Source organism: Ichthyophthirius multifiliis, assembly GCF_000220395.1.
Source record: "Ichthyophthirius multifiliis unplaced genomic scaffold scaff_1120509249573, whole genome shotgun sequence".
Lineage (NCBI taxonomy): Eukaryota > Ciliophora > Oligohymenophorea > Hymenostomatida > Ichthyophthirius > Ichthyophthirius multifiliis.
This window is the reverse complement of record NW_004087590.1, coordinates 1-26746: the sequence shown is the minus strand read 5'-3', so window position 1 is coordinate 26746 and position 26746 is coordinate 1. Positions and strand designations below refer to the sequence as shown.

At 17.1% G+C, this 26746-nt stretch overlaps 5 protein-coding genes across 5 annotated transcripts, besides 67 other annotated features; all 5 read right to left on the bottom strand. All coding sequences in view use genetic code 6, as the record gives it.

Annotated features, from left to right (window-relative positions):
* Positions 1–5: 5 nt before the first annotated feature.
* Positions 6–66: a microsatellite.
* Positions 10–66: a microsatellite.
* Positions 67–86: 20 nt separating this feature from the next.
* Positions 87–129: a microsatellite.
* A 1031-nt stretch (positions 130–1160) lies between these two features.
* Positions 1161–1212: a microsatellite.
* Positions 1203–1406: a microsatellite.
* Positions 1203–1428: a microsatellite.
* Positions 1252–1428: a microsatellite.
* A 688-nt stretch (positions 1429–2116) lies between these two features.
* Positions 2117–2417, bottom strand: IMG5_013050 (hypothetical protein; the record flags this gene model as incomplete). The annotated part of the gene is made up of 2 exons (XM_004039664.1): positions 2117–2205; positions 2294–2417. Coding segments are annotated over 2 exons (213 nt in total), but the record flags the coding sequence as incomplete, so codon positions are not given.
* Positions 2241–2289: a microsatellite.
* A 550-nt stretch (positions 2418–2967) lies between the features above and the next one.
* Positions 2968–3044: a microsatellite.
* A 1492-nt stretch (positions 3045–4536) lies between these two features.
* Positions 4537–4618: a microsatellite.
* Positions 4619–4736: 118 nt separating this feature from the next.
* Positions 4737–4817: a microsatellite.
* A 1122-nt stretch (positions 4818–5939) lies between these two features.
* Positions 5940–5996: a microsatellite.
* A 322-nt stretch (positions 5997–6318) lies between these two features.
* Positions 6319–6415: a microsatellite.
* Positions 6416–6484: 69 nt separating this feature from the next.
* IMG5_013040 (hypothetical protein) lies at positions 6485–8880 on the bottom strand. The gene is made up of 5 exons (XM_004039663.1): positions 8630–8880; positions 8221–8583; positions 7025–8165; positions 6825–6975; positions 6485–6715 (listed from the first exon to the last, which is right to left on the bottom strand). The coding sequence occupies exons 1-5, from the start codon at positions 8869–8871 to the stop codon at positions 6567–6569; spliced, it is 2046 nt and encodes a 681-aa protein (XP_004039711.1). The 5' UTR covers positions 8872–8880; the 3' UTR covers positions 6485–6566.
* Positions 6748–6792: a microsatellite.
* Positions 6979–7021: a microsatellite.
* Positions 6981–7023: a microsatellite.
* A 252-nt stretch (positions 8881–9132) lies between the features above and the next one.
* Positions 9133–12892, bottom strand: IMG5_013030 (K antiporter P-type alpha subunit family protein, putative; the record flags this gene model as incomplete). The annotated part of the gene is made up of 2 exons (XM_004039662.1): positions 9133–10821; positions 11240–12892. 2 exons carry the CDS (start codon positions 12890–12892, stop codon positions 9133–9135), a joined length of 3342 nt encoding a protein of 1113 aa, XP_004039710.1.
* Positions 11102–11132: a microsatellite.
* Positions 11152–11224: a microsatellite.
* Positions 11175–11224: a microsatellite.
* A 584-nt stretch (positions 12893–13476) lies between the features above and the next one.
* Positions 13477–13538: a microsatellite.
* An 87-nt stretch (positions 13539–13625) lies between these two features.
* Positions 13626–13666: a microsatellite.
* Positions 13626–13681: a microsatellite.
* Positions 13629–13671: a microsatellite.
* Positions 13682–13833: 152 nt separating the features above from the next.
* Positions 13834–13926: a microsatellite.
* A 638-nt stretch (positions 13927–14564) lies between these two features.
* Positions 14565–14614: a microsatellite.
* Positions 14615–14710: 96 nt separating this feature from the next.
* On the bottom strand, positions 14711–16699 carry IMG5_013020 (protein kinase domain protein; the record flags this gene model as incomplete). The annotated part of the gene is made up of 2 exons (XM_004039661.1): positions 14711–15555; positions 15691–16699. The coding sequence occupies 2 exons, from the start codon at positions 16697–16699 to the stop codon at positions 14711–14713; spliced, it is 1854 nt and encodes a 617-aa protein (XP_004039709.1).
* Positions 15368–15474: a microsatellite.
* Positions 15393–15481: a microsatellite.
* A 63-nt stretch (positions 16700–16762) lies between the features above and the next one.
* Positions 16763–16821: a microsatellite.
* Positions 16778–16821: a microsatellite.
* A 624-nt stretch (positions 16822–17445) lies between these two features.
* Positions 17446–17486: a microsatellite.
* Positions 17468–17545: a microsatellite.
* Positions 17523–17559: a microsatellite.
* Positions 17560–17570: 11 nt separating this feature from the next.
* Positions 17571–17632: a microsatellite.
* Positions 17633–18211: 579 nt separating this feature from the next.
* Positions 18212–18278: a microsatellite.
* Positions 18279–18674: 396 nt separating this feature from the next.
* Positions 18675–18741: a microsatellite.
* Positions 18685–18749: a microsatellite.
* Positions 18703–18765: a microsatellite.
* Positions 18756–18789: a microsatellite.
* A 159-nt stretch (positions 18790–18948) lies between these two features.
* Positions 18949–19006: a microsatellite.
* Positions 19007–19601: 595 nt separating this feature from the next.
* Positions 19602–20882, bottom strand: IMG5_013010 (hypothetical protein; the record flags this gene model as incomplete). Its single annotated transcript, XM_004039660.1, has 5 exons — positions 19602–19653; positions 19784–20209; positions 20262–20501; positions 20558–20694; positions 20748–20882. Coding segments are annotated over 4 exons (609 nt in total), but the record flags the coding sequence as incomplete, so codon positions are not given.
* Positions 19710–19775: a microsatellite.
* A 62-nt stretch (positions 20883–20944) lies between the features above and the next one.
* Positions 20945–20992: a microsatellite.
* A 69-nt stretch (positions 20993–21061) lies between these two features.
* Positions 21062–21090: a microsatellite.
* Positions 21091–21115: 25 nt separating this feature from the next.
* Positions 21116–21199: a microsatellite.
* Positions 21189–21219: a microsatellite.
* A 23-nt stretch (positions 21220–21242) lies between these two features.
* Positions 21243–21286: a microsatellite.
* Positions 21287–21471: 185 nt separating this feature from the next.
* Positions 21472–21559: a microsatellite.
* Positions 21560–21914: 355 nt separating this feature from the next.
* Positions 21915–21981: a microsatellite.
* Positions 21948–21981: a microsatellite.
* Positions 21982–22990: 1009 nt separating this feature from the next.
* Positions 22991–23061: a microsatellite.
* Positions 23006–23043: a microsatellite.
* Positions 23062–23165: 104 nt separating the features above from the next.
* Positions 23166–23227: a microsatellite.
* A 427-nt stretch (positions 23228–23654) lies between these two features.
* Positions 23655–23750: a microsatellite.
* Positions 23682–23755: a microsatellite.
* Positions 23693–23755: a microsatellite.
* Positions 23697–23755: a microsatellite.
* Positions 23756–23784: 29 nt separating this feature from the next.
* Positions 23785–23832: a microsatellite.
* Positions 23786–23828: a microsatellite.
* Positions 23833–24574: 742 nt separating the features above from the next.
* Positions 24575–24677: a microsatellite.
* A 904-nt stretch (positions 24678–25581) lies between these two features.
* Positions 25582–25638: a microsatellite.
* A 50-nt stretch (positions 25639–25688) lies between these two features.
* Positions 25689–25738: a microsatellite.
* Positions 25691–25735: a microsatellite.
* Positions 25739–25885: 147 nt separating the features above from the next.
* Positions 25886–25983: a microsatellite.
* Positions 25897–25981: a microsatellite.
* Positions 25928–25963: a microsatellite.
* A 404-nt stretch (positions 25984–26387) lies between the features above and the next one.
* Positions 26388–26466: a microsatellite.
* Positions 26389–26466: a microsatellite.
* A 235-nt stretch (positions 26467–26701) lies between these two features.
* Positions 26702–26741: a microsatellite.
* Positions 26742–26746: the final 5 nt, after the last annotated feature.

Genomic DNA, 26746 nt, shown 5'->3' with positions numbered 1-26746 from the left:
ATAAGATAAATATATAGATATATAAATAAATATATATATATATATATAAATATATATATATATATACACTAATTGTTATTTATATATATTTTATTATATTTAACTTTTATATATTTTATATTTATATATATCTACGTTGGTTATTATTATACTCCTCCTTATCTTGTATTAGTTTTTTTTTATATTATTTTTACTCGATTATTATAATCATCTATACTGTCTGGTATTTAATTTTTGATTTTAACTATTTTTTCTGTTGCCAGATTTTCTTTTTTGACTTAATTTATTATTTTTTCATTCTCTAATTTTTCATTATATATTATCATTCTTAATTCATATATTGGATTTACTCCATTTTCTGAAATCATATGTTAAAAAACTGAAATTTCTCTTAAAACACATATATTAGGTTCTACTAAAATAACCTTTTTATATTAATTACGATTGATAATTAATATTTATATAATATTTATACAAAATTAGGTCTATATTTTTTAATGAATTACTATCTTTGAACTGATTTATTTATTGAATTAACAATAATAGTGAATTTCGAGTGTATTTAATCTGCAAAGAAGAATTTATCGCCATCCTAATTAATATCATCTATTAAAAAAACATTTAAGTCTTATATATTATTAGTTAAAAGTTTAAATTTATTAAGATTTTCTTATGAAATTTTGAACTGTCTTTTTTTCAGTTTTTTATCTTCATCTTCGTTTAAATTCTAACTTAATTATAATTAGTCATACTCAATTAATTACTAAAAAAGCTCTAATTCTTAAAAAATCGATTCTAAAAGAACACTTTCGATTTCATGTTATTCTTTTAAGTTATTTTTATTTTATAATTATTAAATTTTCCTAAAACGATAATTTTAAGAAATTCTTAATAAATTTCGCAATTATCTAATATAATAAAGATGGCTTTTTTCATCTTTTTTTAAAAAAAAAGACGTTATGTACTCTTGGATTTCTTTTACTTTTCTATAGTCGTTTGTATTTATCCATATTATGTATCTTTCGCCGTTTATTGGATTGAATTTCTCGTATCTTTCGAATATATCTTTTATAATTAAATTTATATATTAATGTTTTGGGTCTATGTCGAAATTTATTTTTATTTTGTGATTTATTTAGAAGTTTTGGATTCTTTTTTACATTTAAGATTGATCATATTATATTTAAAATTTATCTCCTTATATTTAAGATTATTAGGCTTAATTTAACGATTATTAGGGTTAATTTAACGATTATTAGGGTTAATTTAATGATTATTAGAGTTAATTTAATGATTATTAGGGTTAATTTAACGATTATTATGATTATATTTAAGATTATTATAGTTAATTTAATGATTATTATGATTATATTTAAGATTATTATAGTTAATTTAATGATTATTATTATCGTTAATTCAATGATTATTTTTTTGATTATTATATTTATTCGAATAATTATTATTCCTATATAATTTTTTCGAGTTCTATTATATTTTCTAAATCATCAATTTTATCTAATTATTATAAAGTTTATATATCAATATTTATTTTTTCTTCAGTTTTATTAATTTCATATATTCTTTTTTTACTTTCTTCATAAAGTTATTCCAATGCATTTAAAACGTCTTTATTATTTGTATTTTTAATGTAACTTTATTCATTCATTTAATCATTTATATTAATAAGTCTTTAATAAAATCTTACACAGTCTAGATTAAAAACATCATAAAGTAGTCTTTTAAAAATAAAAGCGTCTAAAACATATTAATTATTATTACAAAATTTACTAAAAAGTTAATTAGAAACTATTTTTTATTTCAATTCATAGGAAGTGTTATTGAAAAACTCTTCTTAATTGAAAATTTCAAATGTTTTGTTTTCTTCTTAGTTAAAAACTTTAAGTTCCTTAAGTATAAAAACTATTATTAATTTTATACTTTAAATTATTCTTTTCATTCTTTTACTAATATTAACTAGTTAATCAAATGTTTTACATTAGTTTTTTTTAGAATAAATCTTTTTTATATTAAAAAATATATAATACTATATATTAATTTATAATTATACATTAGAATAAAATATATTAATTTTTATTTTATATATATTTAATAATACTTCGTATTATATTTCTTATCTTTATAAATTCCATAAAAAGCATTTGTTTACATAAAACCAACTCATTATATTTTCTAATCCTTTCTAAGCTTATTATTTATAATAAAAAATATATAAAATAAATTATATATATATATATATATATATATATATATATATATATATATATATATTTACCTATTTATGTTTCTTTTTCTGATATCCCAAAAATAAATGCAAAAGGATTATTAAACTTTAGTATAGTACATAACCAACATAAATTTTCTTTTTTATGGGTTACTTTTTCTATTTAGTTTATCATAATTCCATTTATTAATTGACTAGGTAGAATTATTTATTTACTTAATAAATCAAATATTAATATGTTTGTAGAAATACTAAATATACCTCCTTATAAATATAAATCACTTCTTTTAGTTGCTAAAAGTGGTGAAACATCTATTATTTAATGTTTTTTTAAATTTTAGTTTATTTCTAAAACCTCATCATTATCAAAATTTAATACAAATATTTAAGTCAATGGACCTTTATCAAATGTATCTAAATATTCTGCTATTACATTATATAAACCAGTTCCCTCAGACATTATTAAAATACCACCATTTTAGGCTTATTTCATGTCATTTTTTATTAATTAAATATAGTTTAAATTTTAATTCATATATTATTTTTATAATTATAAAAAGTAAATAAATTTAATTAATTTTTTTTTATTTTTTAAAAGATTTTTTGTTTATGCTTTTCATTATAATTTTTATGATAAAATTTAATAAAATTGAGCTTATTTTATTTACTTTATAACGAAAAAAATAAGTAAATACATAGAAAATAATATCATTTTTATTAAATAAATATATATATATATATATATATATATATATATATATATATATATATATATATATATATATATATATATATACATATAACTTTAATAAAATAATATTTTTACCAATTATTTTAAAATTTAAAAAATAAAATGTAATATAATATTTTTTTTTTATATATTTCTCCTTTATTAAAAAGCCTATTATTTCTAACCCTATGATAATTAACCCGAAAAAATAAAAGGTCTTGTAATTTTCATCCGCCATGGAGCACGTACACCTGCCATAGAAGATTATTATCCAGAAGAATGGCCTGAATATAACAAAGGAGACTTAACCTAATCTGGAATAGACCAATTATATAATGTAGGTAGATTAATAAGATAAAAATACGGCGATTTCCTTCCCAAAGAATATAATAAAAATTTTATAAAGGCCCGTTTTGCTTTAAATTTATAAAGGACAGTTTTATCTTTACTATCTTTTCTAAATGGTATATTCCCGGATTTATACAACAGTGAAGATAACAGATAATTATCTTCTGATAAGCTAATGTAAATAAACAAAGAGAAATTAAGTTTTTCAATAAAGGATTCGGATTATAATGAAAAAGACTTAATTTTTCGTGCAAACTCAGAAACAAATTGTAATTTAATTGGAAAAATATTATAAAAAAGGGAAAATACTTAAAAATTTTATAAAATGTACTAATATTTTGTAGAACATCCTTTAATGAATTCAATTAAGGAAAAACTACTTTTTTATAGAAATTCGACTGAGTTTTTTGAGTTTAAGAGTATGTTTCATATAAAGGAAATTTATGATTCCTTTTTATTTAATAAATTCGCGAAAAAAAAAGTTCCTAAATGGAACTCGACTGAAATAGGCTTTTTACATTAACTTTATGAAAATTTTTTCTATAAATATTATTGCTTTAGATAGGCTAGATTGATTTCCTCTAGTCAGTTTTTTAGTGAGGTTTTGGAAATTATGGAAGGCCTTAAAAATAATAGTATTAAAGAAAAATTATATGTTTATTCGGGCACTAAAACTAATATTGTTATATTTATTTCTTCTCTTTTAAAAAAATAGTAAATTATTTAATTAAAAGATTATAAAATTGCACCACTTTCGGCTACTTTTGTTATCGAGTTTAAGGAAAATAAGAATAAAGAGTTATTTGTATAAATTAAATATGGTGATAAACCTTTAGAAATACTGGTTTGTAGGGAAAAAAAATGGTGTAGTTATAAAGAATTTAAGATTTTATTAAAAACAAGGATAGTTAAAAATTTAAAGTAAAAATGCGATATTACTAAGATTAAGAAATGATAAAATATGTGTATAAAATACATATTTATATATAAATATTTTTTTATTTATTTAATAAAATTTCACGTAATTTATAAATTAGTGTATTAATTAAAAAAAAAAAAATAATTATAATTTTGATTTATATATATATATAAACAAAATAAGATTTATGTTTTATTTTATTTTAAATAAAACAATAATATAAAAGATATTTTTTTTTTTTTTATATATATATAAAATTCATATATATTTATGTTAATTTTATAAAATAAAATAAGTTATATATATATATATATATATATATATATATATATACATATATATATATATATATATATATATATATATATATATTTATATACATCTTTTTTTTTTTTCAATTATATATACTAAAAATAATAGATTTACTTTATTTTAATGAAAACCATTATTAGTTTAGAAAATTTCGAACTATAAATGAGATAATTTAAGAACTTAACTATAAATATATATATATATATATATATATATATATATATATATATATATATATATATATATATATATATATATATATATATTGCGAATATATAAAGAAACTAGAAATCAAATGTAAATTCTTTTAATATACTATGAATTATTTTGAATGACTTATGTAATATTTACATAGAGTTTATTAATTTGCCCCTAATATTTAAATTATACTGGCCATTTAGTCTTTAAATATATTATAAACGTGAATTCTTATATAACCCCCCCCTCCATTAACTTTTAATGCTCAATGTAAACTGAATATTAAAAGTCTTAGGAATATTTGAAGTTTTTTGGGAATAAAATAGGTTTTTTTATTTTTTCTTAAATTTTTAATTTTCTTTTCTTTTTTCAAAGTATATCTAGATTTGGTAAACTCATATATTATAGCTTTAATTTTAAATATTTTCTTATATATATTAATAATTAATAATTATTAAAATTAATAAATAAATAATATTTATTTATTTTTTTCCAAAAAAAAAATAAATAAATAAAAATAATAACAATATTAACAATGAAAACAGCAAATATATAATTAAATAATATTAATATAATGAATAGTAATAACTCTAATAATAATATTGATAATCCATAAATAAATTAACTTTTATAAAAAGTTTAAGCGGCTACAAGAATATATATACAATTTGATTATAATAAATACCGTATTACTATCGATAATAATACATAACCATCATTTTTATTTTCTTATATGAGTTTAAATGAAAACAAATTATAAATATTTTCCACACGACCAGTAGACGTGATTACTATATAGAATGGATTTGTCTGTAAATATGATAATCAAAATTAAAAAATATAAATAGGTATTACTAAAAGAGATTTATTTTATAATAGTCAATAAATAACTATAAAAGACTAAAATCAAAACAGCTTCTTAATGAAAACTTCTAAATGTGAAAAATATTTTATGATACCTTTTTTAAGATTTATTTTAATATATGTGCTTAAATGTTGTTTAAAAACTAATTATATTTATAATAATTAAGGTAAAGAAGTTGCTAATTTAACTTCTTTAGATTGCGAAGGAAATAATAGAGAACTTATATTTATATAAAATGAAATTCAATATAATAATGATGATAAATTACTTATTTTATTAACTTTACTTGAATTTATATCTTTTTAAAAGTTTTAAGAACTTATAAAAATAAATTTATGAATAAATTAAATAAATAAATTTATTAGATAAAAAATATAATAAAAATTTTTTAAAAAAAGGAAAAAATATAATATAAAAATTTAAATATTATATAAAAAAATTTTTATAAAAAAAATATATTTTGATAATAATTAACAATATTAATTTTATTTAGAAAATATCTATTAAGTATGTTTTTTAAAAAAAAAAAAAAATTAGAAAAATTTTAACTTATATTAATTATAATATAAAAAAATTAAATAAATTACTATTTAGATTTATTAATTAAATAAAAATTATATTTATTAATAGTATCAAAAATACAAAATATAATATGATAACAATAAAAAATAAAAAACAGAAAATATTTAAGTAAAAAATTAAAAATATATATAGACATAAATATATATTATTATTTAAATATATAATATAATATATAAAAACAAATTATATATATATATATAAATATTTAAATATATATATTTTATTTTATTAATTATTTTTTAAGTTGTTATATTTTTTTAAAATTTTTAAATATATTTTTTTATTTTAATTTTTGTAAGAATTTGAATATCTATTTAATATAATTCAACATAATTTTTTTTTTGCATTTAAATATATTTAATTATTTTTTTCAATTTATAATTTCTTTTTATTATTCTTAAACTTCTTTTTATTTTTATTCTTATATTTTTTTCCTTTATTAAGCTTTCCATAAAATTTTTAAATATTTGGAATCCTCCTCTTCACCTGGGAAAATATAATCATAATATTCTTCATAACCTTTTAATAATTATATAAAAATATTTATTGAAATTATTTAAAAAATATATATATTAATAAATATTATTTAAATAAATCGTTTTTAATATTTATTTAAAAAATAAACTACCTGCATCTTCTTCTAAATCTCCTTCCACAATTTTAATTTTTCTTTATTTCTTTACTCTTTTTGGCATTTTTTCTTATAATTATTAAATAAATTCTTAATCTCCAAATTTAATTTCTTATTCTTTCCATTATTCTATAACCATAGCTCTTTACTTATAAAATAAAAAAATAAAAAAATAAAATAAAAATAAAATAAAAAACCTCTTTCATTTCTTTTTCTCCTTTAAAATATTCTTCTGCCCTTTTAAAAACTTCTCTACATTTTCCTTTTTCCTAAATAGAAGCCTCAAACTAGGCATAACTAATCCATATTTTCACATTTTTCGACTTTCCTAATAGCTTTTCATATAATCTTCTTACATTTTCATATTCTTTTAATTCAATTTCACTTTCAATATATGATTTCCATACCGTCTCTGGCATATTCATACTTTAATGAGCTATTGCAATTTCGAAAATAGCTCTATATCTATCCAATTCATCCAGACTTTTTTCCAATTTGGCCCATTAGACAAACGGTAAAGGATTATCTGGAAAAACCTCAATATATTTTTCATAAATTTACCTTACCCTAACTAAATTAGTTAACTTATACTCTAAATCGATATATTCCTGAAAGATCTTATCATTAGGACATTTCCCTAAGGCAATACCGAAAATCTTCCTGGCCTTATCTAAATCCTAGCACCTTAATTAAAACTAAGCATACATAACCCATAATTTTGAAAATGTAAAATTTTTATGAGGAACTAATTTTAAAGCCCTCTCGTATATCTGATTTGCCCTTAAAATATCTCCCTATTCTAGTTCTTCGAAGGTGGCATAGGAATACCATAAATAAATATATCTTCTCCACAGTCTTTTTTCATTATTATTTTTGGGAACATTTTTTATGGCATTTTCAAAAGTATCCCTTATCCGGTTTATATTTTTAGTTTCTATTTCTAAATTAACCAGATCGAACCAGGCATCGTAATTGTTTTAATTTTAAGAAATTAATTTTTTATATTAAAGTCTTCTTTCATTAAATATTAAGTTATCGATTTCATCTTTAGAACCGAATTATTTCTCGAATTGTAAATATTCTTCATATAACTTCTTAGATTTCTCCTTTGTAATATTCTCTAAACCAAATTTAAATATTTCCCTTGCTCTATCAAATTCTTTCTCCCTTATCTCGAATTTCCCAAAAGTAATAAAATATTCTTCTTTTAAGCTTTCTTCTCCCAATTCTTCTATTGTATTTTCCAATAATTTCCTAGCCTCTTTTTTAAACCCTAATTTTACTTCGAATTTCGCTACTTTTAAATATGTTTTTAATCTTGGAAAAGCATCCATATAACTATGCATATATATTATTATTATTTTATTTTATTTTTTTTTAAAAAAAAACTTACTTATACATAACTTATCTAGCATTTTATATTTCACCTACTCTCTATTCAAAAGCTACAAATGAAAGCCATGCTTTTTCTTCTGGTCTCCAATTCATCCATCTTTAATATATGTTTCTTGCCTATATATAATTACCAACAAGTTCTTCCATATAAGCATATTTATACCAAAATTAATCAACTCTTGGTAAAAATTCTATAGCTCTTTCAAATAAATTCCTGGCATGATTAATAAATTTATGTCTCATTTCCATTTCTATATATTTTAGCCATATAGATATATTTTTATAGTCAACTTCTAAAGTTCTTTCATATACACTTCGAGCTCTTCTAAATTCTTAAAGGCTTTCTTCAAATAAAGCATATCTTATTATTTTTACATATATAAAAATAAATATAATGCTTATTTTACTTTAACCAATGTCCTATATGGAATCTTTATGTGCGTATTTTTTATTCAAAATCTCGTCTTTTTTATTATTTTATTTAATCTAAATCATCTTCATCTCTTATTTTATAATCTTATTAAACAAATGGCTTTTTTCGATCCAAGAAAGCTCTTTATAATAATTATTCAGCTGTAATTTATATTGGATTTGCTCCCTTATTTTTAACTTTAGGAGGTTTCATTATAACTGTATCAACATTATCCATTTTTTTTATTATTTAGACACCAAAAAAATAATAATATAATTAACAAAAACTAATAAAAATATATTAATATATAAAACATAAAAAAAAAATATATATGTTTTTATTTTTTTAATAATTAATATATATATATATATATATATGTATATGCATTATTATATATTTATATAATATTTTAAGTTATTTTTTCTTTTTAATTTTTTAATAAAGCAGCATATCTATATATCAGTATGCAATTATACTTATATTTACTAATATGAATGTTCAATAATAAGAATATTTCTCAAACCACCAATAATTTCTAACTAGATATTTCCTTAATTCTTCCCAAACCATAATTAATATCGAAAATGGTAACGAAGGCATCAACACCATTTCGAAATTTAAAGGTCTTGACCCAAAAATATTCTACACATATGGTACATAAAGTAAAAATAAGCAAAATCCCAATTCAAAGATAATTCCAAAAATCATAAATTTATTCATTTAGGTATATGAAAAAGATGTTTTTCTACCCTTTAGACATATAACATTACTAAACTAGAATAATACAACAGAACAAAACCAAGCAGTTTATGCATATTTAAGCGCTTCAGTTGTAAAGCATGCTGTATTTCCTGAAACAGGCGAAATAAACATACTAGTATTGCATTTTCCCCATTTAATTTTCGGTGTCCATTTTCCGCTTTTTTCATCACAAAAAATAAGGCTTTTTCTCAAATCATAATCACCGAATTCATTACTAAGCCATTTAAAATCCCATTCTTTTTACCCTTTTAAAAGATCTAAATCTTGCATGCAATTATATGCTTTTTTCTACATGAAATTCCCATTGAAGTACGCACAATCATCATTTAAGCAATTTTTACATCCAAAACCTTCCTAAAAATCCCCTTTTGGTGGTCTAAGCACTCCCTTTTCAATTGCTAATCCAAAAAGGCTTTTTATTGGAAATCCCAATTAATTAAAGACTGTAAAATAAGCCAAAAATCCACCTCCTATTGCCAAAACCCCCATCAAAAAATACGCATGAAAAAGTAATTTTAGACTAACCATATGTTCATTTTTTTTCCTGGGTTTTCTCGTCATAATATCGATCTCTGCGTCTTCATAAGAAAACGAAATTGACGGAATAATATCAGTCCCTACATCTATACAAATCATATAAATACTAGTAATAGGTAGCGGTATTTAAAAAATAATAAATGCAATAAACGGAATAATTTCCGGTACATTACTTACTAATACATAAACGATTGACTTCTTTAAATTATCGAATATCTTTCTCCCTTCTTCTACCCCTTAAACTATACTGGCAAAATCATCGTCCAATAATACCATATCGGAAGCATCTTTAGTGACATCAGATCCTGATATATTCATTGAAATGCCAATATCGGCTTATTTTATGGCAGGTGAGTCATTTACTCCATCTCCTGTTACAGCACATATGTAACCTTAAGATTGGCAAGCTTATACTATTTATAGTTTTTGAGCTGGGGTTGTACGCGCGAATACACAATAGGGCTTTTTTATCCATTTTTAAAGGAAATATTCAGAAGGGAAACCTTCGCTTTTTTCCTTTTCAAAGGATTTCTCGATTTCATCACCTCTTATTATTATAGCGTCGTTTTAGTCGATTTTCTAGTAGAAATCACCCTCTTAATCATCATAATTAGTCCTTTTTTTTCGAGGAATTATGTTACATTAACGAGCGATTTCTAAAGCTGTGGAAGGCTAATCTCCAGTGATCATTATTACTTTTATTCCTGCACTTCTACATTATAATATAGCAGAAGGAACTCTTAATTTAGGAGGATCTATAAATGATATTAATCCACAAAATATAAATTGATTTACTTAAAAAGGAAAATTATCTATATTTTATAACTAAAATCTATAATTTATAGGATAATCTTCTTTTTTTAAAAATAATTTTGCAAATGCTAAAACCTTAAAAAAAATATATATTAATAATAAATAAATAGTAAGATTTAAAAAATTATTTTTTATATATTAATATTATTCTATATTATTATATATAGTATCTTAATAAATATATATATATATATAGAATATTAGTAATATTATTGAATATTAATATTCTAATTTTTAATATATATAGTATTTTTATAATTAAATATATAGTGTCATTTTACTTATATTACATTTTTTATATATATACGTATATTTTTATATCTTTATAAAAATTTTAATAAAATAAGATATAAATATATATAATTTTTTACATATATAATTTTTTAATTAAATATAAAAAGTACTTATATTTATAAATTAAATATATTTATTTTAATATATTTATAATATATAAAATATATATATCAATATATTTATATATTTTTTTTTTTACTCTTTATCCTTTTTTTCCAAAAATATTATTCGCATTTTCATAAAGTTTTTATGCTTCTTAGTTTATTTCATCTATTTTTTCATTATTATTTTATATGTGAGAACAAAAATTCCATATTTTTTCAGGAGCCCCTTTTAAGTAAACACAAAAATTATTATTTTCATCTTCTTTTTCAATAATAATTAAAGAAAATTTATCTTTAGAATTAAAAGGATATTTAGCCTCATTTCCTTGAATGTTTTTCGCTATTTTAAACCTCTTTCTAGTCTATTTAACATCTTCAATTTCCTAGAAATATCTCAATAGTCCACATTCAGTCGCACTCCCTTATACTTCCCCGCTTTTTTCATCAAACTACGCCTCATTACATAAAACTGAACATAAATGTAAATCTTAAAAAACCTAATTATTTTCTAAAGCTCCCTCTTAAAAATCCAAGCAAGCCCAAAAAGCACTCACAGTCATTTAATTCTACGTTAAAGTCCCTGTTTTATCTGTGCATATACACGAAGTACTTCCTAAAGCTTCTACAGTCTCCAAATTCTTGACCAAAACGGACTTTTATGCTAGATTTTTAGCAGTAATAGCCAAAGAAATAGTCACACAGCCCAAAAGTCCTTCAGGTACATTTGAAACTAGAATTCCTATACCAAAAAGTACACAAGAAGTAATATCATACTAAATAACGAAAAAACCTAAAAAAAAGAACAAAACCCCTAAAAAAACCGCTATAATAAGTACATAAACTACAAACCTATCTAGCTCTTCCCTCAGCGGGCTTTTTACTTATTTTTCCTACTATGATAAATGCGCTATATTTCCCATAATTGTCCTATCTCCAGTTTTCAATACTATCCCTTTCCCGATTCCTTATTTACATAAAGTCCCTGAAAACACCATATTGGGCGCTTCTAGTGGATTTTAGACATTTAAAGCATCATCTTGCCTTAATAATGGCTCCGATTCTCCTGTTAAAGGTGAATTATCCACTTTCATCTCTATAGATGATATTATTCTGATATCTGCGGGTATTTTTTCACCTGATTTTATAGTCAAAAGATCTCCAGGGACTAGTCTAGATGAGTTTATTTGGTATGTTTTACCTTCTCGGGTTACTAGGGAATTATTCGGCAGTATATTTTTAAAAGACTCGATGATTGCCTCACTTGTCGCATTTTAATGGTAAGTAATTATTCCAGTTAATAAAACAACGAACACTATTATTGAACCTAAATATAAGTTAGATAAGTCTGAGGAGTCTATAAAAAAAGCTAAAAAACATAAAAAAGAACCCGCCCATAATAAAATTGAAAAACCGTTAGTTAGTTCTAATAAAAATATCAAAATTTTAGATTTTTTAGGCTTTTCAGTTAATTTATTGTCCCCATATATTTATATATTAATCTCCGCTTATTGTTCATTTAAGCCAGTTTCTATATGTGTATTATATTTTAAAGAAAGGTCTTTTAAAGGTATTAAATGGTCGTCTTATTATAGTATTTATTAGGCTATTTCTTAACGGAATTAATGACGGGAATTTTATGTAGTGTTATTTAGGTCTGTAATGGTTGTTTATATATAAATTTCTTACTTTATTTCCTCAAATGATGTTTGGAAATGCTTTTATAGAGGATGTATTATTTATTAGGACATTTTATTAACTACTTGTCGTATTTATTTTATAAAATGTATATATAATGTGTTTATTATTTTAAAAATTTAGTTTTTATTAAATATATATATATTAATTTAATAATTTATTTTATGTAAAAATTTAAAATAATTATTATATCTAAGTTTTATATATAAATATTTTTATTTAAAGATTTTTTATTTATCTTTATTTAAATTTAAAGTTAATTAATGTTTAACATTATATAATGTAAGATTATTAAATTTTGTAGCATTTTATAATGGTCTTTTCATTTTAATAATGTTATGTCAATATTATATTATTTAAAAAATATTTAAAGTTTATGAGATGTAGCAAATATTTTAAAGCTTAATGCATTTATTATATTTTCTCTAAAAAAAATATATATTTTATTTATAAAATAAATATAAAAAAAAATTAATAAAATTTTCTTATTATTTTATTTATATGTTATAAAAATTTCATAAATTATTATATAATATTTTTATTATTTTATTTATAAGTTATATTTATTGATTTATCAAAATAAAAAAAAAAAATAATATTAAATAAATGATGGAATATTTATTTAAAATTTAATTTTTAATTAAAATTAAAAAAAATGAAAATAAATAATTAAATAAAAAAAAATGTGAATATAAATAAATTTTTTCAAATTATGTAAAATAATATTAATAATATTTAAATTAAAAAAAAAATATAAATAGAAAAGTTCTTAATTTTAATTATTACTAAATATATATAAATATATATAAATATATTTATATATATATTTATAATTAATTTATTATTAATATTTTTCCTATTAATTAAATTTTGTAAAATAAATAATTATAATTAATATTCTAATTTTATAAAACAGAAAAATAGAAAAAATCTAATTTCCAAGGAAAAAAGAAATTTTCTATAAAATACATATAATAAATAATATATAAAAAAAAAAAAATTAATAAAAAATAACAATAACATATTAAAATTAAAATAAAAAAAAAATACAAAATAACATATTATAAAATATAAAAAAACAATACAATGAAAATAGATCAAGAAGTACTAATAGAAGAAATACCTATAGATTATTAACTTGAAATTTGTTCTTCTAAAGATAAAAATAACTTGGAAGATGAATTAATAATAGAAAATAGTAATAATTTTTAAGAATATAAGAAGATAAAAAAATAAAAAATCTAAAACATATAAAATAATAATATATATATGCATTAAAAATCTTAAGAAAATACTAAATAAAAAGACTTAATAGATAAATCATTAATAGAAAAAGCTTAAAAACTATCATCTTTAGTTAATAAGAATTTCAATAATTGTCTTAAAATTGTTTTAAATAATAAAAATGCTACTATGGGATAATTAATCGATATATCTTTGACATAAAATATTTGAAATATAATATATAAATAAAAATTATAATTAAATTATTAAATTAATTAATAAATATATATATATATATATAATAATTTTATTTATACTTTGTATTTATTAACTAATAATATTTATGTAATTAAAAACATTTTTTTATAATATATATATAAATATTAATTTATTAAAATATTTAAATTATTATAATAACAATAACAATTTTAAAAAAATATTAATAATAACATATTTTTTTATAAAACCTTATATACATATATTTTTATTACTAAAAAAAGAAAAATATAAATAAGAATTTATTAAAAAATAAAAAGAATTATATAAAATATTATATATATTTTCTATAGTATTAATATATTTTTCAATTATTTCTTTTTCAAATTCAACAAATCCCCCATCAATTATACTATTTTTTAATCCCTCTTTCACTCCTGTATTTAACATTCTAGTTAGAATATCTTTTGTATATTTAAGTCTTTTTACCATTTCCCCATTTGAGTTTCTAATGCATTATTTAATGCAAAATTACTTCTCATTCCTTTTTTATCGACATAAGTTACAATTTTTTGGTCACTTTAAATTAAGATTTCAGTTTTATCCGTAAAACACACTTAAACAATTTTATTTGAAAGTCTAAACATGATCGCATGTTTGGTTTTCATCCATTTTTTAACATATATATTATTTTAATTAGCCTATTAATTTTTCTAAGCTTCGATATTTTTTCCATTATTAGTTAGTTGTTCATGTAAATAATTTGAAAAATGATTTAGAAGAGTTACTTTCTTTTTTAAATCAACTGGGTAATCGTTTATATCGTAATGTACACCTTATTCATCCTTTCCATTGGCTTTTTCTATAAATTCGAATACATTTCCTTCTCTTTGCATTAAAATTTTGGTCGAATCGTTAAAAAATACCCCACAATTTCCATTATTAAGGATATAACCAAGTCCATATTTACTAGAATAGTCAATCCATTAGATTACCCAAATATTTTGGTTTTACTAAAGATTATTTTTGTAAAGATTTTGAGATTCAGTTATTATCCTTTTAAAATTAGAATTAGAGTTTTATTATGTTTATTAAAATTATTGTTATTACAAATATTATTATTATTATTATTATTATTATTATTATTATTATTATTATTATTATTACTGATATTATTATTGTTATTATTATTATTGTTATTACATACTATTAAATATTTAATTTTAAGCCAATAAATTACTATTACTTATAGTTTTTAATTATTAACTTTTAGTTTCTGTTTTTTAACTACTTTATGGTCTTTGATTTATTTCATTTTGAAAATTCCAATTTTGGCTTTAACTATTCCAGTTTTTTCCTGTACTATTATAATTTCCTCCTTTCTATATATTTTCTTAAAGCATATTCTTACTTAAATTCTTTATATTTTTCATAGACAATATACTATTAAACCCCTAATTCTATTTATTCATTTATTAAAACTATGATAAATACGCACTTGAAGGTGGACAAGCTAAAGTAGACTATGGAAGACTACGAGGAATAGCATTTCCTCCATTTAAAAAGCTATGTCCTGCTATTTCTTCTAAGCTAGGTCTTTTTAATGGGTCTAAATTAAGTATTTTTGTTATCAATGATTTCGCGGAATCCGAAACAGCAACATTTTCAGGAAAACCATATGAATTATATCTAATTTTCTTATATGTAGTTTTCACATCAGGAGTTTCAAAAGGCGGTTTTCCTATCAATAATGTATATATGATAACTCCTAAAGACCAGATATCAACCTGATAAGAATGACCTTATTTTCCATCGAGAATTTCCGGGGCTATGTAATTTGGAGTGCCACAAATAGTATATTTTTTTTCATTATCGAATTCCAATTTAGCTGCTAAACCAAAATCTCCGACTTTAATATCCATTTTTTCACTCAAAAATAGATTTCCTAGTTTTAGATCTCTATGTATAACTTTATTTTAATGTAAATATCTTAAAGCATGTATTATTTATAATAAATAACACTAAACTTCGATTTCTGTAATTCTTTTTCTTCTTTTAATTAATTCATTTAGTGTGTTATTTGTACATAATTCCAATAATATGTACACGTTTTCATTATCTTCGAATACATGTTCAAATTATACTATATGTGTATTAAATAAAGCTTTATGTATTTTAATTTCAGATAATAATTTCTATCTTGCTCTATTTTTGGTTAATGTTTATTTAGGGATTATTTTAGCGGCTATAGTTCTTTTTGTCTCAGTATTTTTTATTTCATAACATTTAGCAAAACCGCCTTTTCCTAACATTTTTCCACGAAAATATTTTTTGGTAAAACTTTCTCCATTTATTTTTTGAATTTTTTCTTCTATTAATATTTAAAATGAATCTTTTTCATTTTCTTACGGTTTTTCCATTTATTTATTTTTTATTTTTTTTTTAAAAAAAATAAATATAAATAATAATAATAATATAAAATATTATTTTATTATTTGTTTGTTTATTTTGTTTATTTTGTTTATTTTGTTTTTTTTTTTTAAAAAAAAAAATAAATAAATAAAAAAAAATAGTCTTTTATTTTTATTATTATTTTTTTTACTTATTTCACTATATATCTAATAAAAAAATTTGTTTTATTATATATTATAATTAATTATTTATATAAAACAACTATTTTTTTATTATAAATTAATCAAAAATTCTATTTTTATAATTTTAATATATTTATTTTAGTTAGTTATAAAATCAACATTTTTTTTAAGTAATAAAATTATCTAAAAGTTCATCCAAATTTTCAGGTTTAAAATAATTATCTTAATACTATTATTATTATTAAAAGCTTTCTATTCTTTTATTAGATAAGTATTTATTTCTTTATTTTAATAATTCGATTTTTTCTTAATAATTTATATATTCAATATTTCCTTGTTATTATTTAAGAATATATTCAATTTCATTTATAGTTTTTTCGAATTTCTCATCTATTTTTGATATTTTTTCTTCCTTTTTTTTCTCTAAAAATACACTTTAATCATCAATAAAAATTTTACTTTAATTTTTAAAAAAATCATCATTATTTTTTATTTCATTTTAACTTTTTTATTTATTAATTTAAATGTTTTTTTCACTATTTTATTTCATGTTTTCTATTTAAATTTAGCTTTTTTTTTAAATTTATTCATTATTTTCTTAATTTTAATCATTTTAATTAGTTTTTTATAAATTTTAATCATAGTTTTATTAATTTATTTCTAATTTTTAATTTATTTCTTAATTTATATCGATTTGTTCATTTAATTATTCATTTTAATGTATTATAACTTCATTTTCTTATTAATTTTAATTATTATTTTATTAATAGTTATCTTTATTTTGATCTTCATGGTAAGAAGTTGGTTATTCAAGATTTTATTTTTATAATTAATTTTAATCTTTTTTTTCATAAAAAAACTCTTAATTACAATCTATTTTTTCTTCTTTTTTTAAATAATCTTCTTCTTAAAAGTTATTATTATCTTCATCATATTAAAAAAAGGCAGGCTATATTAATTATTATTAATTTTAAAAATGATAAAAGGCTTCTTTTTATGGCCAAAAACTGCTCTAACTAGGCAAAAGAATTTCATTTTTTTAATAAAAACTTTAATTATAAAAAAATTAATCTTCAATTTATTAAGTTTTTTTTCCGAAATCGCTTTTTTCAACTTTATATCTCAAAATTTTCAATTCATTTAATTTTTCGTTTCTTTGTTTTTCACTTTTAATTTATTCGTTTTTTAACTAAATCCTATTTTAAAATATTTTTTCATGCATTTTTTCTTTCTCGAATTTAATTTTTTCAAATTAGAACTTTTCTTTGTCACATATTCTCCATATATAAGGTTTTTCATGATATTAAAGTTCATTATATAAAATATGAGCTAGTAAATTATATTATAATATATATATGTATATATATAAATATTAATATATAAATATATATATATATATATATATTTTATTTTTCCTTTATATATTTTTTACGGAAATCTATATTTTATTATTCGATTTTTTGAATTTGGATTTATTTTTCTTATTTATTTTCTTAATTTTATAAAACCTTTTTTAATTCGATTTATTATCTTAAAATTTCTCCATATTCATGTTTATTTGTAATTATTTTGTTTAAATCTAAAAGTACGTTTTGACCATTTTTTTAAAGTTTATTCATATTATTTTTTTATAAATTTAAAAAAACTGTTGAATATATTATATTTTTTAAACTATTTATTTATATTAAGAAATTATTAATTTATCAATATATATATATAAATATAATACTTTTTTTCATCTTGTATTTTTTATATTTTACAATAAAAAATTTTTAAAATAAAACTCAATAAAGATGTGAATAAAAATTAAAAAAAAAAAAAAATGAAGAAAAATAAATATATATAAATAAAATATAAAAAAATATAAATTAAAAAATCATAAATATATATATGTATATATATATATATATATATATTTATTTTTAAAATATATATTAATAAATCTGTAATACTATACATTTTTATTTATTTTTTAATAATTTATTTTTTGTTATATATTTTTTTAAAATCTATAAAAAGTTATTTAAAATAATTTTTTCATTTATTATTTATTCAAACATAATTTTTATTTTCACAAGTAATAGTTTCTTATATATTTTATTATAAAGTAGTAGATTTATATATATATTATTAATCTTTATCACAAACTTTTTTTTTTTTAATAAAAATATTTTAATATATTTTCATATATATTTATTTATAAATTTTACGAAGTATTTATACATTTTCTATATTATTTTAGTTTAAGTATTATTCTATATTTTCTTTAGAAGTAATAAAGTTCTTTTTTTTATAAATATATATATTAGAAACAATAAAAAAGTATAATTTTTATACTTATTAACCAATAAAATATATAAGTTTTCGACAAACTTATTTATAATTTTCACACATTAAAGGATATTAATTCCTTATTTTTTTTTCTATTAAAACTGACAAATCATTTGCCAATTATTAATCATTTAATGAACTTTTAATAAATTAAATAATTTTCAAGCAAATTTTTCTTCTAATTAACTTTTATTAATCATTTAAATATATATTTTTAAAATTTTCATCTTAATTCTTTTATATTTCTATTTCTTTATTTATTTAAAATTCTTAAGTATTTAATAATTGTATGTTTTTTTATATATCAGTATTTTTTTATAATTCCAAATTCTTTTCTTCATAAATAATAGAGTCATTTAAAATAGCATTGTTTTTTTTTTTTAACTTTTCCTTTATTAAAATTTCATTATATCTTTAATATTATTTAATTTATCATCCGTATTAAAAAACTAATATATATATATAAATAAAATAAAAATATAAATAGAGATTTATATTAATTTAAATATATATATATATATATATATATTTATATATATATATATATATATTTATATATATATATATATATTAATTTACTTTTTTATAAAGTTATTTCTACATTCTTTTTATAATCATTTCTAATTAATATGCCAATTCATTAATTTTTACATTATTAACATTTTAATTTTCTTTTAATAATTATAAAGCACACATTAATAACTTTCCATTATCTTAACTAAGTGCATCGAGAATATTATTTTCATTTATTTAAAATTAATTGATTTTGTTAATAATCTTTTCGATTGCATTAATAGTATTTAAATTACTATTTTAATTAATTAAAGCCGAAAAAAGTAAATTAAAGTCTTATTCTAAATCAATATTAATTGATTATTATTCTAAATTAATTTTTATTTAATCCATTTCAATATTTTATTTTTAATTATATTAAATAAAATTCGAAGGAGGTGACAATATACTGAAATTTTTAGTTTTTTTCTTAATTTGATTTGATTTTTAATTCTAAAAATGAAAAAAATAAAAATAAAGTAAAATAATTTTTTTTATTTAAAACTTTTTTTCTATATAAGTTTTTTCTTTTATAAATTTCCCTTCTTTTCTTCAATTATTTGCTCTTCTAAAATTTCCTCATGGTGTGATAAATGCTCAAAACTGTCCATTATACGCGTAATCATACTAGTAGATGAATTTAAGGTATTTTTTATATTATTAGATTATGTAGTAAAGCTATTATTATGAATATTTTCTTAAATTTCTTAATAATTATCATTATTTAATAAATTAAATTTTTAATCTTATTTTAATTTATTATTTAGTTATTTAATATATATTTAATTATTTTATTTTTACTTTCTTCATATGTATATTTCCCTTCCGAAATTTCATTTGCAATTTGTAAAGATTTTATATATGTTTTATTCTTTTTATATTTCTAGTCTATTGGCTTTTTACTATATATTTATAATTTATCTTCTTTTAAAAATGCACTTTTTTTATATATTTAGTTTTTAATTTAATTAAGAAATTTTAATTGATTTACTAAGAATTATGCCCAATGAAGTTTATCTGATATATATAATTATTCTCGTTATCCAATTATATTTAAGTAACCTTAATTATTTTTTAATATATTTACTTTTTTTATTATTACTATTCCTGGCCACCAAGGATATCCATATATTTTCCCATAAACTAATTCATTTAAATCGTATTTTTTTTAATTCATTTATATTGCCTTTATTTTATTTTTAATGTATATTTATTAATAATTGTTATTTTATTTTTTATTTTATAAATAAAGTATTTTTAATTTTTTTTTTTTCTATTATTATTTAAAAAATATAAAAGAAATTATAATTTTTATTTAATTTTTATTAATTTTTTCTCCTTTTTATTTATTAAATTAATTATATATATATATATTATATATATATATATATATATATATATATATATATATATATATATATATTTATATTATAATATAATATAAAAAATATAATTTAAAAAATTAAATTTTTTATATTATAAAAAGAAAAAAATTATAATTTTTTTTTAAAAAAATTATAATTTTTTTTTTAATAAAAAAAAATTATAAATATTTTATTTTTTAAAAAAAAAATAATTCAAATTAATTTCATATTTTTGAATCAAAGATTGTACTAAATAATAAATTTTCTTAAATCTCAAACATAATTAATTTATAAATATATTTGAAAAATAATAGTTATTATAGGTTATAATATGAATATTTAAAAATAATGTATATATATAAAAATATATAAATATATATATATTATTATTTAAATAAATATTTATTATACATATATTTATATATATATACTTATATATTAATAAAAACTAAATCAATATTTTTAATTTTAAATTACTCTTCTTTTAATAAATAAAAAATACTATATCTTTTTTATTTTCTTGGAAGTTTTTTTTTATATCTTATTTTATTAAATTTATTTAGTTAATTATTAGAAAGAAAAAAAATTAGTATTTTAATTATAAAAATTTGCCAATTTAAAAAGTTCGTATTCTCTATCTATCTTTTAATAAATGTTTTAATATGATAAATATACTTATTAATACAAATGAAATTTTTAATATTTAATATAAAAATCGGATATTGTTAGTATAATTATAATAATTAATATAAGAATATAGAAATTTAATAATAAATTATATAGCAAAAAAACTAATATATATATAAATAATAATATAAATAAAAATATATATATATTTATATATATTTATATATATTTATAATTAATTTTAGTTTATAACAAAAACGAACCTTATATATAATTTAAATATAATAATAATGTTATATTATTAATAAAAATATCGAAATATTATATAAAAAAAATGAATCTAATAATATAATACTAAAATGAATAAAAGAATAAATTTTATAAATATAGAAAATTTTATAAAACAAGAAAAAAAAAAAAAAATATTAAATAAATTATAAAATATATATAAATAAAACAAAAATATCATAAAAAATGTCCTAATGTTGTTCAAATAACCAATCTTAAAATAATTCATAAAAACAACCCGGAAAATTAAATTTAAAAGATAACAAAAAGCAATAATAGCAAGCAAAAATAGTATTATTAGGTAATATAGCTGTTGGTAAATAATAAAACCAGAATAAAACATAAAATAAGGAAACAAAAAAATAAAATAAAAAAAAAGGTAAAACAGCAATAGCATAAAGATTTAAATAAGGAATTTTCGATCCAAGTCATTTCGCAACATTAGGTGCAGCGTATTTTGAAAAAAATATATAATTAAAAGATAATTCTGTACTTTCTTTACATATATGGGATACAGCAGGGGACGAAAGATATAGTATTAAATATATATTATTTTAATATATATAAAAGAATTTTATCTAAAAAATTATAGGATCTATTCTTTCATTGTAAAAATAATGATTTTTTTTTTTTTATAAAAATAAATAAGATATTATAGAGATTCATAAGCCGCAATTTTAGTTTATGATGTAACAGATGCAGAAAGCTTTAATAATTTGTAAGTTTGGATAAACGAATTAGAAGATAAAGCAAAAACAGAAGGAATAATTATATGTTTAGTAGGAAATAAAATAGATTACCCCATCGAATAAATAAAAGTCCCCTCAATAAAAGCAGAGTAATTTGCAAAGGATAAAAACTTCTTATTTTTTGAGTGTTCTGCAAAAACAGGAGAAGGTATTGATAATATATTTAATGATATAGTACAAGAATATATAAAAAGAAAAAAAATTGAATATAATAAATAATAATATAAATATATATATATATATATATTTATATAATATAAATAATATTTATTAAATAAAATTTTCATTAATTAATTTTTCTTTAAAATTTCATATTAATTTATATAATCCTATTAAAAAAAATATTTAAAAAAAATGTATATACTATAATTATATTGTTATTTTTTTTTATATAAATATTTTAAAATTTAAAATTTTTTTTAAATACATCTTTAATAATTTAATAACAAATTTTCTACTTTTCTATTTTTTAATTTTTAAGAATATATATGATTATATATATTTTTTATAATACAATACGTATCATTTTTTTATTTCTATACTATTTATATCTTATTTTAGTATTATTATTCTTGCTTTTTCTTAAATATTAGTATGTAGTCTTTATTTAATTAAGACAAATCGATTTATAAAAGCAATGTTTTTATAAAAATATTAAACATATTTTAAATATTTGTAATTTCTATATATTTTTATGTCAATTATATACTTTATATATAACAAATTTTTTGCAAAAGTACAAAATAGTTAAATGCTAGATAAAATTCGATTATTGTCAAAAATTTATATATAAATATTTCACTTAAAACTTAAATATAAAAAGTTATATTTTTAACTAAATAAAGTTTAATTTTTATTGTTAAAAAAATTTATATATATAAATAAATAAATTAAAAAATATTATTTATTATAATATATATATATATATATATAAATTATATATATATATAAATATATATATTATATTATATTTTTAGTTTTTATTATATTTTTATAAGAAATTTTATATAAATAAATTTATTTTTTTATATATAATTTCATTTTATATTTAAAAAACTATTAATATAAAATTTAATTTTTTTTTTTTATATTATCATATAATATTTTATATATATTTATTTTTTATTTTTTAATTTAATTTTTTAAAAAATCAATTCAATTATAAAAAAATTAATATTTGTATTAAAACTATTGTTTATTAATATAAAATTAATAAATATTATATATTAAATTTTTTAGTTTTTAAATACTTATATGTTATCAATATTTATTTTTTTTAATTACATTCTACATAATGTATTTTATTAAGTTTTATAAAAATAAAAAAAAAATCCAAATTATTTATTTTTTGTATATAATTAAATTCCTTCATTATTATTTAAAAATAATATTTAAAAACATGATAATTAAATTAAAAAAAATTATAAAATTATAATAACATATATATATATAAAAAAAATGTCAAAAAAAGGAGGAAAGAAAAAAGGTTTTTTAATAAAAAATAATTAAAAATTAAACTTATAAATAAAAAAAAAGGAAAAAATGATGATAATGAAGATGAAGCAGTAGAAAAAGAGTCAGTATTAAAAAGTAAAGTAGAGGCTTTAATGTAAAAATTAGGTAATATTAATATAGGACAAAATTAAGAAAAAATATTAATAAAAACAGGTTAAGAATAATAAAGAGCAGATAATGCAAAAGCAGCAGAAAATGAAGTTCGTGCAAGAATATTTTAATTAGAAAAAGATTTAAAAAATAAAAAAAGCGACTTATATTCAATTACGTATAAAATATATATATAAATAAATATACATATATATATAAATATATTAATATATATTTAATATATATATATATATATATATATATACATATTATATATATATATATATAACAAAGTTCTGATATGACTAGATAATATAAATAAATGTAAGATGAATTATTAAATCAAGTTACTCATTTATAAATTTTATAATCCGAAAAAGAAGAAGAAATTAGTTTATTATTTTTTAAAAATATAACTTTTTTTATTTTTTTTTTTTATTTATAGAAAAAAAAGATTAAGAAATAATTGATATTACAAAAAATTATGAGCTTGAATTAATTAATAGATAAAATGCAATTGAAGAATTAAAAAAAAAATAGACGAAATGTCTGCCGAATTCGCGAAAATGTTAAAAGTAAAATAATCTAAAATAATAATTTATTCATTAAATTTTTTATAAATTAGGATACACTTACTAAAATGCAAGAAAGAATAGATCTTGTTTAATGGGATTCAGATTCAGATCCTTAAATGATGAAAAGACTTAAAGATATGACTGGATTATCTAATAATTGAAAATATTCTTTATATAAATATATATAATTTAATATTATCTTTCTATTTTAAATAAAGATTAATTATTTTGTATATATATATATAGTCTTTTTTTTATATAATTTATAAATAAATTATAATAATTAATTTTAATTAAAAAACTAAAAAAAAACTTAAAATATGGATAACTAAATTAAAGTAATGGTTGAATATTGTGGTAGTTGAGGATATAAACCTTCGTTCAATAATTTATCTAATTCTATAAAGAACTCGTTCTCTTAGATAGTTATTGAAGGTAAAGCTATTGCTGGAAATACAGGATGTTTTGAAGTTTATATTACTATGCCTGGAAAAGAAAGGGTATTACTTTGGTCTAAATTAGGAGGATAAGGCCATTGTGATGGATAAGGATGTATAAAAGTAATTGACAAAATAAGAGAAATGATTAACTAATAAAAAACTAATTGATTATATAAATTTTATTTATTTTATATTTCTTTTTTTTTTTTTAATTTTTTTCATTCTTTTTTATATGATAGAAATTCCTTTTAAAAAAATAACAAAAATGAGGAATTTTTAGATAAAAAATAAAAAGAATGAAATTAATAAAAAAAATTGAAAATAAAAAAAAAAAAATTTAATTTTTTTATTTAAAAATAAATATTTTATGTATTTTTTTTATTTTTATGAAGTAAAAATTATATAATTATTAATTAATTAAAAATAAAAGTATATAAAATAATTATAAAGATATATAAATAAATAAAAAATAAAATAAAAAATATATTAATATTATATATATATTTATTTAATATAAATATAAATATATATATATTTTTATATATATTATATTTTTATACAATAAATATATATATATATTCACTTTTTCTTTTTTTTTTATATAAATTATGTCATTATTTTATACCGAGAAAGTCTTTTGTAATTTTTTTATTTTAAATCCATTTTTTTATTTTTAATTACTTTTATTTTAACACACTCAAATCACATATATTTTTTTTATAAAACTATTTAAAAAATTCAATATTAATATAATAATTTTAGATTTATATCATATTTTTTATATATATATACTCATCTAATATAAATTTTTAACTATAAAATGAATATTTGTTAGATATTTAATTATTTAATAAAAATTAACTTTATATATGTTGCTGAATAAAATATATAAAATCTTTAAAAAATTTATATTAAAAAATATTATTATAAAGTATTAACTCCATCTTAATATATTATTTTTGTGATATTATTATGTTATTTCTCATATATAATAAATATATATTAAAAATAATATATATATATATTATATAATTAATTATACATATATATATATATAAATATGTTTTTCAGCATGAAATATACACATATTAATTTTTCAATACATGTAATCATTTTATTTATAAAAAATCATATATTATTATGTCTTTAGTTCATTAAATTATATTATTATATAAATAGTATATATTTATTTTATAGTTAATAAAATACACTTAATTAATTTTTTTATTAATAGAATTTGAAAGAAAATCTTATAAATGAAACAATAAACAGATTTTTTTTTTTTTAAAAAAAAAATAAATAATTTATATAATAAAATAAATATTATAATAAAATAAAAAAA